The sequence below is a fragment of the Heteronotia binoei genome, unplaced genomic scaffold (assembly GCF_032191835.1).
Source record: "Heteronotia binoei isolate CCM8104 ecotype False Entrance Well unplaced genomic scaffold, APGP_CSIRO_Hbin_v1 ptg000532l, whole genome shotgun sequence".
Taxonomy (NCBI): Eukaryota; Metazoa; Chordata; class Lepidosauria; order Squamata; family Gekkonidae; genus Heteronotia; species Heteronotia binoei.
The window spans coordinates 728646-745184 of NW_026800046.1; the positions used below are offsets into that span (position 1 = coordinate 728646).

At 42.1% G+C, this 16539-nt stretch overlaps 1 protein-coding gene across 2 annotated transcripts in view; it reads left to right on the top strand.

Annotated features, from left to right (window-relative positions):
- The window catches only part of LOC132590674 (P protein-like), a 92282-nt gene that overhangs the window by 61237 nt on the left and 14506 nt on the right, over positions 1–16539 (top strand). For both annotated transcript variants that reach the window (XM_060263642.1, XM_060263643.1), the window contains exons 9-12: positions 5148–5219; positions 6339–6404; positions 7959–8015; positions 9591–9715. In XM_060263642.1, the coding sequence (XP_060119625.1) occupies positions 5148–5219; positions 6339–6404; positions 7959–8015; positions 9591–9715 (320 nt within the window). The remainder of the gene's footprint in view (positions 1–5147; positions 5220–6338; positions 6405–7958; positions 8016–9590; positions 9716–16539) is intronic.

Consider the following 16539-nt stretch of genomic DNA (forward strand, 5'->3'; position numbering starts at 1 on the left):
CTACTTCACAGGAGTAAGAGGTAGGAATGGAAAATGACATTGTTAGTTGCTTTGAGTCCCCATTAGGGAAAAAAATCGGAATATATCTAAATAAATAATATTGCAACTTGATACCCAGTGGCCATATCTTTCCCCTTGAGGCCCATCAGTTGCCTTATCAATCATACCTTCATAACCATCTCCTTATACAAAGTCAAATATTTACTCCATCTTGCTCAATATTGTCTGCTTTGACAACAGTATATTTCTAGGTCCTCAGGCACAGAAAGCTTGTTTCCAGGTTTGGGATTCTTTTAACAGCAGTTGTGTGGGTAAAAACAGCTGTGAAACAGTGTGGGGGGGCTCTGGAGATAGAGGGTGGACAGTGGGAAGGCTTCAGCCTTTTCTGTATGAAATTGATCCTTATCCTTCTTTTTACATAAAACTTTCCTCCCCTGTTTTATTCTTTTTTACATGACCCATGCTCTAACATAAAGCTGCTCAGACTTCTTCCTGATGTGATAGCAGTAAACAGCATATCCTATGGAGACTGGTCTCCATAGGGAATAATGGAGTGCCCAGCAGTATAACTTTTTCTTCAGCCAGTGCCATTTTAATGAAATTAGCAGTGAATGAGATTTTGTGAAATGATACTTTGATCAGAAATCTAACTGTCCTCTGAGTAATATTTTAATCATTCCAACTCATTTGAAGGCAATTCACTGACAGCAGTGAGTTATTTCAATTATATTAAACCTTTCACAATTGCATTTTGTTTAATGAGATTACATATTTCATGGTCAAAAGTGATTCAATTTGTAGAACCATTCTCCTGGACATAGGGGGAAGTAAGTCAATTCTGGGCATTTAAACAACAGACCATTTATTGAGACATTGTATCTTCCTTCTTTCTTCTCAGATATTTACAAAATGTGTCAAAGTAATGAAAATTCCAAGAAATTAGTTATCTTTGTTTTATGACTTGAACATCTGCAGCAGGATTATCAATTTGCAACTAAACTGAAGTTCTGTTTTTAAATTCATATTGTGAGAAATAAGACATGATCATGAATGCAACAATTTAATGTGCACTCCAAGGATATTAATGTATTTTATTCACTTTTTAAATGTGCTTTAAGATTTTTAGAAGGAAAATTTTATTTTGAGCATTGAGCAACTTCATACAGCTTCAGAAGCAGTGACGCAGGAAGTATGGCTTGTGTAACTTCTCTCCACTTCTTCAGGATTTGCCCAATGAAAAGAATGACTGTATCCCTTAATGTGGGAAGATTCTGGTGTGAGGGGCAGACCTCCACACTCCCTGTAGATGTAACCAATACATTTAAGTTACTCTTTTTTCGTGTCATTGAGCTTTTCCACATATGCAACTTCTGATTTTCTTGGTAGGTTCACAAGGATTGGGTTGGGCATGGTTATTTGGCATGTCTGGCCTCCCTCTGCATTTTCAGTTATTGAATCAGTTTAATTTTTGTGCATATGATTTTCAAGGAAGGCTGCTGTCATTGGTGGCATCATTAGTGGTGACCCAGCACCCCCTTCTATTATGTTGTGCAAGTTTTAATTGATATATCAATATAAAGGCTGCATTTCTTTAAAAAGGTACTAAAATATTGATATACAGTATAGCATTGTAATTAGGTGCTTAGCAGGTTCTCTGTATTCTCAACTTTCATTTTAAAAAAGAGTAAGTCTCTATGCTCTTCCCTTGTAGAGATATAAAGAAAAAGGCACCTCTCCTCTAGGAAAATGACTAGAGACTAAAAAAAATAAATTGAAAGCTGAGAATTCAGAGAACCTGCCAAATCTACCATCAGGGGTCATTTTGTAGAAAAATTGGTGGTGGCGCTCATCCAGGAATTGTTATGCAGCTGCACCTACTATTCAATGGACAAGGAGGTGGAACTCTCAGAAGGAGGAGGTGAAACTCTCAGAAAAGTTCAGGAGCTGTGCTCCTGTGAGCTCCCACTGAATTCGAGTCCTGCCTACCATTATAATACTATATCGATGTATCAATATTTTAGTACTGTTTAAAAATTGAAAACAAAACCACTCATCCTCATGGAGAGAAGGGTCGGGGGAGAGTATTTTGACAATAATGGCAGTCCAACCATGAAAAAGTGGACTGGAGATGTGTGAGAGTGAGAGGGACAAAGAAAACCAGCAGAAACATTCTGCACAAGGAAAAAGCCAACTCAGAACTGGCATTCAGAAACATCAGGGTAAAGTGGCCTCAAGACAGAAAAATGCATGGAGAATTTGGTGGATAAACCTAAAGCTGGAACTGGAAAAGAAAACTGGAAAAGCCCATTGTTTGCTTTGAATTTCTGAAGAAATTCCTTTGAACTTCTGAAGAAGCTCATGCTTCACTTTTCCTCAGTTTTAACCACCCAACACTTATACAGTGTAGTGTTGCTTATTTTTTTTCCTATTTTTTTTCCTACTAAGAACCCCCATTTAGAATTGTCATGTATCAGAAACTGTTTTTGTAGTAGCCTCTAATACTTGCTCAGGTTTTCCTCAGTCAGAAATTTGGCTTTTCCAAGCCCTTTCCGCCTTCTAAATACAGTGGCAGTCCTCTTCTCTATTTACATTCCAAATAATGCTTTTATTTTTTTTTCTGATTAACACACATGACATCCAGTACAAGGAAGTTTAGTGAACCCAACCACCAGTGTTCTGCAGTTTAGGTTTTAAATCGGTCTAAAAAATAAGAGTTCTTTTTGACTCATTTTGCATGGGTACTTTACATAACTTTCTTGTCAGAGTTCCCTCGGGTTTATTCAGTGGTTCTGCATCTAGTGCTGCTGTCAATGCACCTGTCTTGCAGGGCTCTGCATTCCTCTTTTGAATTTAGCATAAAACACACCCTCCACCCCTGTTTTATGTGGGTTAAACAACAGTGCTTTAACGACGAATTAAACCACTCCTCTGCTTAAGGATCACTGGAAGCAGACATGTTATTGCAATGTCTTCCCTCTTTTCATGCCCCTTGGTTCTCAGCCAATCCCTTGTGAAGCTCCTCCTCTTCTTCCATTCACTTGCCCTCCTGCAATTCACAAAAGGCTGATCTGACACCAGGGGGCAGCCTCGCTCCCCCTGTTTTTTAAAGTAACTTTTTTATCAATACAAGTTAATCAATAAACTCAGATGGGTTTACTGTATGCCTGCTTTACTATCCACACTTATCTCCAGCAAACCTTTCCCCAATCATGCAGACAGTACGCTGGCTGCTTTTCTCCCCCCTGTCTGGTAGCTGAGTTCAGCAGAGGTGATGGAAGTCGTACAATGAAGTGGGTGCATGCTGGCTGCTTTCTCCCCCCTCACTGGCAGAAAATCTCAGTGCTTTCAACACTGTGCAGAGTAAACAATTCCCTCTCAGAATCAAGAAAACCTTAAAGGGACACTTTCATGCAGAATGGTAGTGTTTAATGATAAATAAAATGAGACGAATCCAGAACTCAGAAAATCAGGAATACAGAGAGTGCAAAATGGGCCTTAAATGCAAAGTCTCCTGTGTCTTAACTACTCAGTGACTGTCTTTACTCATTAAAACAGCAATTGCGTTTAAATTTATGTGATAATCTTAATTTTTCTTGCATTTAAAGTTATGTGATAATCTTAATTTTTCTTGTGCATAGGGTTGTTAATCCTCAGGTGGGGGCAGGGGATGCCCTGGTTTGGAGGTTCTCTTTCTCCCCCCCCCCTTCAGGGTCATCAGAAAGTGTGTGTGTGTGGGGAAAATGTCTTCTGGGCACTCCATTATTCCATATGGAGACCAATTCCCATAGAGTATAATGGAGAATTGATCCATGGGCATCTGGGGCTCTGGGGGGGGCTGTTTTTTGAGGTAACATCCAGTGTCTCTCCCCAAAATACCCTCCAAGTTTCAAAAAGATTGGACTAGGAGGTTCAATTCTATGAGCTCCAAAAGAAGGTGCCCCCATCCTTCATTATTTCCAATGTAGGGAAGGCATTTAAAAGGTGTGCAGTCCCTTTAAATGTGATAACCAAAATTTCTTTTGGAGTTCAATTATGCTTGTCACAACCTTGCTCATGGCTCCACCCCCGAACTCTCCTGGCTCTATCCCAAAGTCACCAGACATTTCTTGGATTGGACTTGGCAACCTTACTTGTGCATAGGGTTGCCAAGTCCAATCCCAGAAATATCTGGGGACTTTGGGGGTGGAGCCAGGAGACTTTGGGGTGGAGCTAGGGGGAAGGGGGGGAACGGCGCTGGGGAGCGTGGCGAGCCGCCCGGTCTCGGAGCGGGCGACGCCGCCGCGCAGCTGCCGCCTCTTCTCCGCTCGCCGTGGCTGCTCCTCCGAGATGGGCTCAGCCTGAGCCCATCTCGGAGGAGCAGCTATGCTGGGGCGGGGGGGGGGAGCAGCGGCATGGCGGCCTCGCCGGCTCCGCTCCGCCTCTGGGGTGGAATCAGAGGGGGGTGGGTGGAGGCAGGCCGGGGGCGTGGCGAGCCGTGAGTCTGGGTCCTAGAAGGGCCCGGATTCGTGGCTCGCCATGCTCCTGGCCTGCCTCAGCCCTCCCCTGGTTTTGCCTGCGCTGCTGCCGCCTCTTGGCTGCTCCTCCGAGATGGGCTCAGCCTGGGCCATTCTCGGAGGAGCAGCTGCGGTGGGCGGGGAGGGAGCGGCAGCAGCGGCGCGGCGGCCTCGCCCGCTCCGGGATGGGGTGGCTCACCATGCTCCCTGGCGCCGTTTCCCCCTCCCCCGCTTCTGTCTTTTTGGGGAGCGGGGGAAGAGGGTGGAAATCCTGGGGTCCCCCACCAGGGCAGGAGGGTTGGGAAGCCTACTTGTGCATTTGTGCTTAGGATTTCCCCCAGTGTCGAATAACTATTTTCAAAGCTATTACAGGCCTAATAAGTAAGTGAAATGAAAGTTCAGTTATAATAGCTATAAAATAACAGGTGTTCTAGTAGACATTGTCAATATTTGCCTTTAAGGCCTCATGAGGCAGCCTGGTTTGCTGCTGTGCTGATCTAACAGAGGTTCAAGAGTCTTAACAGAGAAGGTCTGAGCAGCATCTTTATATAATATTGAGAAAGGATTGGAAGATGGAGGGGATAAGCAGCCAGGCTGAATGCACAATTGGACTTTGGACAAAGGAAATCAGTAACTCCATGCCTTTTTTTGTAGATTGTTCACAGAACTTTAGCTGCGATGCTGGGGTCCCTGGCTGCCTTAGCTACACTGGCTGTAATTGGAGATGTAAGTTTAAAAAGTCATGATTCCTTTTGTTTTTATAGGTTTTTAGTTGGTTATCAGCACTGATACTTAGGCAAGGCAATAGCAGCAATATAACAATGTTAGTAACAACACTGACACACTTAGATGTCCCCACTTGCTCCCATTCCCTTAGTAAGAAATGGATTTCCACCTCCTTTTTTGTGTGAAACTTGTCATTTTTAAAACATTCTTTAAGCATGGTATAGTAGAATTCTGATGAACAGTTTCCATTTTTTAGGAAAACAAATTGTATATTGAAAACTAAAGTATTGTGCAGTTGGGATTTAATGCGGAGCTAGGCTGTTCATTTATTTGTAAGATACAGCTGAGCTCCTTTTTAAACTCTACATGCTCAACTGAATAACTTAGTTTTCACTGCAAAAAGAGAAAGAAAAAATAAGGTAAATGGAAAAAAGAAAATGAAGACCCACACTGTATTTATTGTTTTATTTTCATTTTCCCCCTTTCATTTTCTTTATTATTTTCCTTTCCTGCCTTGATGCTTAAGAGTCTGGATGAACCAAACCTAGCTTACATTTACCCATACCAGATATACAAAACTGATTCTTGTTCGACAAGTTGGGTCACTGTACGCTTCTTGTCGTGTACTTTTTGCTCCTTCTCTTCCTTGTTATTGATTATGTTCCAAAACTTACATTAAGTCTTTTATGTAGCAAAAAGATTTCTGTTAAAACTACTTAACTGTTTGAAACTTTTTAAATTTTTATCCTTTGTCCCTTTACCTTTCGAAATGCTGCTTCTATGAATTCCATCCAAGCATCCATGGAAGAAGTTGTATAGTATTACTGTATCAGCAGAAAGGCACCTAAACCAGTAATCCAATTTTCATCTGTTTCTATAAAGGTGGAACAACAACAGAATAAAAATTGCTTAGTGTAGGTATGCTGTAAATGAACCCTTCAAGTTGTCAGCATTTTACGGTGTCAATAGAAAAGTGCCTCCTTTGGGCTCCTTGTAAAAACACTAATTAATTTCATAGAAAGGAAATTTCATTGAAAAAATCAGTGTTTGTATTTTCAAAGCTGAAAGCTAGTTAGGAGATCCATGGGATTAAATTATAATTGCAGTCTTTAATTGCAGAAGCCAAGCCTGGTCAAAGTAGTGGAGTGGATTGATTTTGAAACTCTGGCATTACTTTTTGGAATGGTAATTAAAACTCTTTATGTATATCTTGTGCCTCCAAGGTCTAAAATGATTTTATAGAAAATATACTGGTATTGTTCACATTTGTTATTTTTGAGAGGAGTTGCAACAATGTTAGTTCCCATTATGTTACTACAGTACATCACTGGGATATCAAAACGTCATTTTCAGATGACTTTTAAAAACAGGCACCTCATCTGGAAGAGCCACTTAGGATGGAGGAAGGCTTAGTGGAATGGTAGGACAGTGTTTTTACTATAGTTGCCAACTTCAGATTGGGAAACTCCTGGAGATTTGGAGGTAGAATCTGGGGCCAATGAGGTTTGGGGATGGGAGGGGCCTCAACAGTATATAATGCTATAGAGGCCACCCTCCAAAGTTAAACCCTTTTAGGAAAACTGATCTTTGTAGTCTGAGAATCAGTTGTTATTCTGGGAGATCTCCAGGCCCCACCCAGAGGCTAATCAACCCTGGAGTACCACAGAATGGAGTAGAAACATCAAATATAGTTGTGGAATATTAACGAAATGCACTCAATGCAATACTTAATCAATATTAAATATACTTCTTTAATGTACTAAATCATAAACATCCAAAAATCACAACAACATTACAATATCAAAATAGAAATGTGTATTAAAGTTTTTACAATCCCATAATCAGTTAAAATGTACCAACAATCTTCCCAATTCAGACTTCCAAAACATCACAGAAACTTCACAGCCAATCTGCCTGCTCCTGTGGATGGATTTAAAGTGCTAGTGCTTGAAATTGAGTCCGTCATAGACAGTTACTTTCTGGTTCACAAAAACATTCGCCATTTTTCAAAGACATAATTTTGAACTTCTCACTTTTCCAAGATATTAAATTACATCAAGGTGGGAATCATACAGAGCCTCCAACGGGAAGGCTAGCCTGTGTTCAAAGAGGCATTATCCCACGTCGCCACTAAATGGACCATTCACAAAAACAGTAGTCATGGAGATAGCTCCCAGAGGCTGGCAATCATAGCTCTTGCTCAACAATTTTCAGTGGACTCTTCCTCCTTACTGCATCTATACTTTAGAACTGAGTGGATCCTGGGTACCACTCTATGCTGCCAGCATTGCATGAGTGCTTACATTGAATACATTGCAAGGGATTTAGGGAACCTTTCTCACCATGTGTAGTATCTTAGGCCAGTCTTGCTGTCTTTTTCCTAGTGAACATAGTGAGCAATTGCACTACAGAGGTACTTCCAGGAACATGGTTTTACAGAACTTGTAACTGGAGTGTATCTGCTAGTAACTGTAGCTTACTGTAGCAGGGCTTTTTTTTTTTGTAGAAAACTCCCAGCATGAACTCATTTGCATATTAGGCCACATACCCCCAACACCAAGTCAACTGGAACTGTGTTCCTGTGCATTCCTGCTCAAAAAAAGCCCTGAGTAAGAGAAACATGATTTTGAATTTAGGGGTGAAGGGGTTGGGTGGGATAGGAGGAGGAAGACAACACATTATTTACTTTTTTGATTAAAATGCCTGCTTTCATTGCAAAATAGTTTTTATTTTCTTTAGATGCTTTTAGTTGCAATCTTCTCAGAAACTGGATTTTTTGATTATTGTGCAGTCAAGGTAAGTTAGCTTCTTTTTTAAAGTAAGCAGTTATATCCAGTTTTATCACTTGAGCTTAAAAATGCTCTGTATCTATATTGTATTGAAAAAAATAAATAAAAGCACACTTTAGTATTCCTCTCAAGGTTAATTACTTGCTTCGGCTAACCTAAGACATTAATGGTACATAGAACTTACCTGTTCCAAAAAGCCATTAATATCACTAAGATTAGAGATTGCTTTACAAATTAAGTGGTGTTGAATGGATCACTACATATACACTGGCGTATAGTCCATTCTAGGCTCTTTAAAAATCCAGGTGATACTTTGGTCCACCTGTTGCATTCTAGTATTACTTCGGCTGTTTTTCAGATCTGATTTAAATTTTTTTTAAATACAGCTGCAATATTAGCATGTGGATAGTAAAACAGTATTGAGACTTCCCAGAACTACTGCCACTTTCATTTTTCTCCTTTGAGCAGTTGCCTGGTATATGAATCTGTATAGCACTCATTTGCAATATTTTATATGTGTTTACAAATATGTAAAGTTAAGAATGCCTCACTTTCCCTAGCTAGTATTTCATAAATATATCTGAGCCTGTTTCTCATTAACGAAGAGGCATATCTTCTGTTAAGTAGTCCTTTTGCAGAAAGGAGCTGAACTCGCTAAGGGCTGATTCACTTAAAAGTCTCCCCCAACATCCAAGCAGTCACAAGGATTCAGTAAAATTGACAATCTCAATGTGACCAAGTTGGCTCAGAGAGCAGATAGATATTGCCATGCTGCCCCTACTTTTTAATAGTTACTGTTATAATGGGTCTCTCTCTATACCTCCCTTCTCAGGGCCAAACCTGATGAATGTTTTATGTTCAAAGCTTCCAATTATTTTTAGCTTCATTTTCAGGCATGTGGCAGTTTTCCATGCAGCGTGGGAATGGGGCTTAGTCTCTCCTGATATGTCCCCAATGAGTCATTTGGGCTAAACTTAACAGATACATTGAGAATAGCACTATGGGGAAACTCCCAGGTTGATATCCTGCTTCAGGTCAGGAAAACATCATAGAGGGAGAGATTTGAAACCTCCTGTCTCATAAACTGTGGTCCTGATCTCAGATGGCCTTCCTATGTTTGAAAAACAACTTTAAAAAAAATCACTGGGAGCTTCAGACATGGAACTGCCAGTGCATGTCTAGTTTGACCCTGTCAAAAGAATAAAAGTGATGAGAGATGCCAAAGGCTATAATTATTCCAAAGTTCTGACTTCTATTCAGAATGGAGTATGAGTTGCTCTTGTAGGCAGGCTGAGATAAAAGCACACTGAAGACAAGAGTGCTGGCATGAGCTACCATTTTTGTCTTCATCCTTTTTGTATGTATTTAAAGTATTTTCATTAATCTTGAGAAACTGACCTGATTTCTTTGAAACTGATGATTCTTAATAAATGGGCATTTTTTTTGGACACAATATGCAGCATGGCTCTTGATGTGAAATGATGCCCAAGGAAAGCTCCATGTTTAAGTGGCTCACCAAGAACTTGTCATATGTTGTTCACTCACTTCACCAATTTAATTTCTCTATGCCTGTTTTCATTAGGCTTACAGACTGTCTCGAGGCAAGGTGTGGGCGATGATTATCATTCTTTGCCTTATTGCTGCAATCCTTTCAGCCTTTTTGGACAATGTTACCACCATGCTGCTCTTTACTCCAGTAACCATAAGGTACATTTTAATGCTATATTTCAGGGGTGGCCAACAGTAGCTCTCCGGATGTTTTTTGCCTACAACTCCCATCAGCCCCAGGCAGCATGGCTGATGGGAGTTGTAGGCAAAAAACATCTGGAGAGCTACCATTGGCCACCCCTGCTACATTTTGTTTTATACTATGAGTAATCCAACTTGAGTGCCTGTGAAAAAGGTGGACTATAAGCAACTCAAATAATAAGATAATTAAACTTAGTAATGAAACAGTATTTATATTCTGGCTATCCATCTGGATGGGAAGTTCTGGGTTGAATACACATCGAAAGTACACAATATAACATAGTGTTAAAAATCTAAAACACATCAGTGGCAATCTCACCAGTCTATTTCACCAGTAAAATGTTTCATGTGTTTTCATTGTAGTGAGCAAGAGGTTTTACTACCAAGCATTGATACCAAGACCATGGAGCAGAGAGGTTGATGAATTTGTGATAGTTAATCTGCTTATAACAGCTTGGATCCAGCAGTAACTTCTACTCACTGAAAGAATTTTCATTAGCAAAATGCAACACTCTCATCCCCTTCCTCCCTTGACAACCCAGAATGCCTCCTGAAACACTGCTTAAGGGAGCAAGGAAGACAGGGGATCCCTAGGAAAGAGCAAGAGCGGGGGTGGGGTGGGGGGACTCAGAGGAGGGAATCAGCAAAAATCACCACCCTTCCATCCACAAAAATCCTGCACTGACTCCAAACCAATTGATGAAGTTGGTTTTAATAATGTGGCTCCTTTTGTGTTTTGTGACTAAATGATGTTTATCAGAAGTAGGTTCAACCCTATCAAAGTTATTTAATTGAATTGTCACCAGAGAGTGTCATTGTTCTTTCAGTAATACTAGTTATATTATGTTTTCTGCTCTTTCATAACTCTCCTGCTCTTTCATAACTGTGTTTTGCAAGTTTGGGTCCTACTACGTTTTGTTTTTTATTCAGCACTTTAAAACTGCTCTGGAGATTTGGATAGCAATTATAGTAGGAACTGATAAACGTTCTACTAACAGCACTCTGCCTGAATGGCAATCACCATATCCCATACCAATAATAGATGGACCTCCTTGTGGCTGTAATAGGAATACTTATCTGTCAGTTTCTGATTTGATTTTGATTAAGTAGTTGCTAGTGCAACTATTCAGATATGCATCCTCACAGAATACAAATTACAGCAACCGTCCTTTAAAGTATGAATCCTAATACTTAACAAAAAGGATGAGTGTCCTTCAGATTAACGGATTTAGATGTTCACTGGCTTTCCAGTCCTTAAAAAAATACAACCTTTTATTCCTAAAGAGTTATGGTGGGTATTTACAGCACAGTTGTTCTAATAGGGCCTTGATTATTCAACAAAATAGACTTCACAAGCAGGGGACCCTCAAGGAAATGAGCAGGGTGGTGGATCTCATTCCCTCCACTATTTTCCCTTTCCCTTCCCTGAAAACTCCTACAGTCTCTCCTCCTTTCTTGTCCACACATAGTGCAATCACTTTTACCTGCCTCCTATCTCCAGCTTTCCCTCGCTCTTGCATCCTCTGCCTGGGACCACTATGGACCACTTGTGCAGGGTTGGCCACTGGTCCATTTGCATGGTAGGGAACCCGCAAGAGTTTGTTAATGGTATCTCCTTTCCCCCTGCATCACACTCCCCACACTATTTCCTTGTTTTCTTTTCCCCACCAACCTCATTAGTCTCTGCTTCTATATTCCCTGTTTTTAACTCTTCTCAGCTTCCCATCTTTGGCTACATTGCGTGCTCTCACTCTCACTCTCTCTCTCTCTCTCTCTCTCTCTCATTCATATATTTGCCCCCCAAGTCGGAATAAAGAGACGGACACAATTAAATTGGTGAAAATATGGGCCACTTTTATTAAAATAACTAGCAACGGCAAGGGCAACCGAACTGCGGCCAGGTCAGGGCCAGGGGTCTCCTCAGACCGCTCCCCTGCCTTTTTCAGCGGGCGAGAGACCCGGCCCCCCAGCCGGAGCTGTGAGCCACAGCTCCCGTTAGGCAGGCCCAGCAGGGAGGCTCGCACCGGAGGGCCCAAACACCAGACGCGAGTCTCAGCGAAAGGCACCCATCCAATCGAGTCTCCAGGACAGTCTGCATTCACAAACCTCGAGCCACACCCAAGGTTGATCCTGACAGACCCCTAACTCCCCAAAAGGGGGAGGCTAACCGGTCCTCCCCAGGCCGCATGGTGCCATAACCCCGTAGAACCTGCCCTAAAAAGTGACCAAACTCTACCAAGGCACCAACCCTAAGCCAATTCCTCAATCCACTGAAATGTTATGCAAGGTAGGCAAAAAACACCCCCCAGTCACATGCCAAAACGCCGGGAAGACTGCCGCGGCGCCGAGCGGGGCTTCAGCAACAGCGTTGAAGCCCCGCCCCCTCAGGACGCGCTCAAAAGCGCGCTGAAGATTCCGCTCTCCCTCCAAGGGGGGGCAAAACTTCCCCTTCAGCCAGGCTGCGATGCAGCGGGCTTCAGGAGGCTTCTATCCTGCTTTTCTCCACAGTGGAGACCCAAAGCAGCTTACATCATTCTCCTCTCATCCATTTTATCTTCATAACAACCCTGTGTGAGAGAGGTTAGGCTGACAACATTTGGCCGGCCCAAGTCACTTAGTGAGCTTCTATTGCAGAATGGGAACTTGAACCTGGGTCTTGGTCTCCCAGATCTTTGTCTGACCACCATGTACACTGGTTTTCTGGTGGTGCCTGTTGTTGAATAGCAGTGATCAGCTGGACCTGGGTGAGTCATGCAAGTTGCATGATATCAAATTGCCTGATAGAGTTGCTGCTGTTCTTGGCCCTGTTGAGATCTCCTTCAAAATCTAAAACAACCCTGGAAAAGTCCCTGCCCCTTCTCCCCTGCCTTTTTCTGACAGAAACCAGGGCTTCAACTGGCCATACTGTTTTTGTTGTCTAGCAATGGCCACTGGGGCATACATTTCTTAAAACTACAGGTATCGTTTCTCTTATGGGGGGGAGGTAACACTCAAGACTATTGTTTTTAGATTTCAGTTTTTTTTCCAACAAAACTAGGGCTTTCCTCAGGTTTGTAGAAGGACTTGTCTGTTGATGCTTTCAGTTTGGACTCTACCCTCCAAAGCAGCCGTTTTATCCAGGGGAATTTATATTTGTAATCAGAACATAAGAGAAGCCATGTTAGATCAGGCCACACACACACACACACACACTGTGGCTAATAGCCACTGATGGACCTCTGCTCCATATTTTTATCTAACCCCTCTTGAAGGTGGCTATGCTTGTGGCCGCCACCACCTCCTGTGGCAGTGAATTCCACATGTTAATCACCCTTTGGGTGAAGAAGTACTTCCTTTTATCCATTTTAACCTGTCTGCTCAGCAATTTCATAGTTGTAATTGTAATTGTAAGATAGTTGTAATTCTGGGAAATTGGGCCCCACCTGGCAACCACCAAACAATGTACTAGAATTACAGAATTAATTAAAAATGCAACCAATATAACAATTCTTATTTATCTACTTTAGAGGCAGCAGATTACTTTCTCTCCATCCATCCAATACTCCTATCTTTGCAGTTCCAGCCTTCATAGCCACTCATCCTAGTTTCTGGAAAGGCAGAACATAACACAGATACAAGAAAATAATTAAACATTCTGTCTTCCTGCCTGCCTGATAGTGGGAAAATTAGTTAGGCAAAGGGAAGGGATAGAGGAAGGACCTGACAGGTCAGCCACAATCCAGGGGAAGGTGATCAAATCAACTTTAATGTAGTGTCTCTAAGTCATGGTGCTCTTTGTGTGCACTGACAGCATTTTGGACCTGTTTTCTTAAATATCAAGTGCTAAAAATTGTGTTTCAAGCTGAAAGTTTGTGTCCTGTGTGACTGAATATGTTGCAGTGAGTAACATATCTCAGTTTTTCTCCATAATTCTGGCTGATTGCTAACTTCCACATTGATTTTCCACTCACCTTACGCTGCTCTCACATTCCTCTTCTCAGCGGGGCTTCCTTCTGATTTCACACTATCTGCCCCAGGGCTGCAAGTAATGTCAGTATTTTTGCGCAGCAAACAAAAATCTCTAAAACCCAGGTTTTTTGCTGCATGAAAACACCAACGTTACTTGCAGCCCTGGGGCAGATAGTGTGAAATCGGAAGGAAGCCCCGCTGGGAAGAGGAATGTGAGAGCAGCTTAAGGAAGTGGGAAATCAATCCCAGTTAAAATACAGTTGATTGTGGGTTATATTCAACCATAGATGTTGGAGGCAAAACTTGCAGTCATAGAAAGATACATTCTGGTTTCAGAATGGAAAGGGTTCAGAATGAGTGTGGGGGGGGGGGGCAATCTTCACTCAGTTCTTCTCTCACCACTGTGGAAGAGGAAGAATTAGTGACAGCTTTGCTCTCACTACTGGATACTTTGAGAAGAAAATTTACCTCAGATTATACCTTTTTATTTGCGATGGCATTATTTTAGAAATGCCTGGATTGTGACACTAAAATGGCTATTAACGATGAGCATTCACAATACCTAATTTGCTTAGATGAAGGGCATAATCTTGCTGTGTGTAAGGCCTGCACCCTTTTTATTTCCAAGGCCTGAAAAGATTGTGCCTTACGGTTAAAGGCTGCCCTCTGGGAGTAATCATTAGGGGTTCCGATTCATAGTTCATTTCAAACTCGTTCATTTGCTTGTGCCATGCCTGAAATGGAAAATAAGCCCCACTTTTTCTTTGTGCTTCATTTGTTTTGTTTTTGTGGTTCATTCTCCCAGACAGGCTAGTGCCATTTAAATAATTTCCTAGGCAGTGCTGGGGGTAGACTTCTGTGAGCCCTAGAAACACCCATAGCAATTGTCCGTAGCTTGATTGGGAACTCTGGGAGCCAATCACAGAGTCCCCATTCTGCTCTATGGGAACAGACACCCTGACTCCACTGCTTTCACTTTGCACTGCATCACAAAGAGAGAAGAGTTAGTTTTCATTGTAAGAGCTAAAGCTGAGTTTTCCTGGGGGCACCTGCTTTGGCGGGCTATAACTCAGACATTCAAAATCCAATCTTCACCAAACTTGGAGGTTGGGTGGAGGAGAGCCTGCTGAAGACTCTGAGTGAGTTTTACACCTTCTAAACAAAATGAAACTATGAACCATGAAGTAGTTAGAGCAACTGGAGAAATAATGAAATGAAACAATCCCATAGTTTGGAAAAATCACATGAACCAACACAAACCACTATTTTTGCTAGAGGTCCCCCTTTTTCCCCCTCCTCCTTCCACTGCTTGCTCATTCTACCTAGTGTTCCCTCTTTCTCTCATTGTTTACTCATGATTTTTCTGTGCTGCTTCCCTCCTCCTGCCAGTGCTGTTGTCGTCTCTTTTTCACTGCTGTAATCCTTCTCACCACCACCTTTCTGCTCCCATCCTTCCACCACTACTACCATCACCTCCCTGCCACCACTTTCTCCTTTCTTCTTTACCTTACCCCTTTCTTCCTACTGTGGCTCCACAGTTTCACCAGTGTTTATGGGCAATCCTCAAATAGTGATCTCATGATACAACATTGTGTAAGTTCTTTGCACAAGCCTGCCTTCCTATACCATATCTGTGAACAATATTAGCACCCATTCCCTCATGGCCTTTACCTTACTGTGGTCATCTCTTGTTATTGTCAACACCTGCTGTTTAGGAGGGTTTTATTTGTTGCATTTGCAGTGTGAGAAGAAATACAGTTTATGCAAGGGAGCTTTTCCCTCTTGGTGCTCTGAATGGGTCTGTGAGCAACCCTGTCAGAGGCTTTACTTGGGAGGGCGACCACTTTAAATTTCTCCCAGGTCACCTTCCCTCAGTCCCTCAGATACACTCTCCGAAATCCTGTCAGAACTCTTAATAATTGGCACCAGATGGTTTTAAAGTTAAAACCCACAAAATATTTATTAGGTAACAAAAGGCAAAGGGGGGGATGAAATAATATTGATTATAACTGTTCAATATTAAAAGGCAAATCAGTTGGCAGCTGGTTGACAGAATAAAATAATTACAAAGAGTAGAGACTTTTTCAGGCTGAAATAAAAATATAACAAGACTTTGGCAGAAGATCTTTAAAATAAACAATAAACCAGGCAAGTTTCAGAATCCCACTGGATTCTACTTCACACAGGCTGTGCCTTCTGGGCACTCCGAATGCTGTTCCTTCAGTTGTTTAAGCCCTAGCTTTGGCAGTGGTAAATCATATAAATAACAAACTTCAATCACTCTTCTACACACACATAGAGAACTACTGACTGGTGTCAGTATTCTCCCTCACAGACCCTTCCACTAGCTATCTTCCAGGACTCGCACCCCTCAATACTGATGCGTCTCAGCCCCACAGCTAGTCCTCTGGTCTGAGTCTTGGGTACCTCTGCTGACCACCAGAATACAGTTCTCCTCTCAGTGTGTATTTGTGTGATCTAGTTTGTACCTGGAGATTGCCTGATGCACTGGCAAAATCTCCCTCAGAGTTTCAAACCATCTGAAAACTCCCTCTTCCAGACAGAATCTACTCAGCTCTGTCTCCCACAAGGAGCTCAGCCACTCTGGCTACTCTCAGCCCCTCGTCCAGTTGGTTTTACAACTGCCCGGCCTAATCCCACTGTCTTCACTTCAGACTGGTATTCTGAAGACTTTTCTCAAAGACCCCCTGGCTAAGACGAAAAATCCTGAGATGATTTTCTGCTGAGCAAACCTCAAAAGGATACTTTTCTGTTGCTCAGGCAACGTTCCAGCCAATCGCTGTAAGCCTGTTTCTCAGCTACTCAGGCTAAGG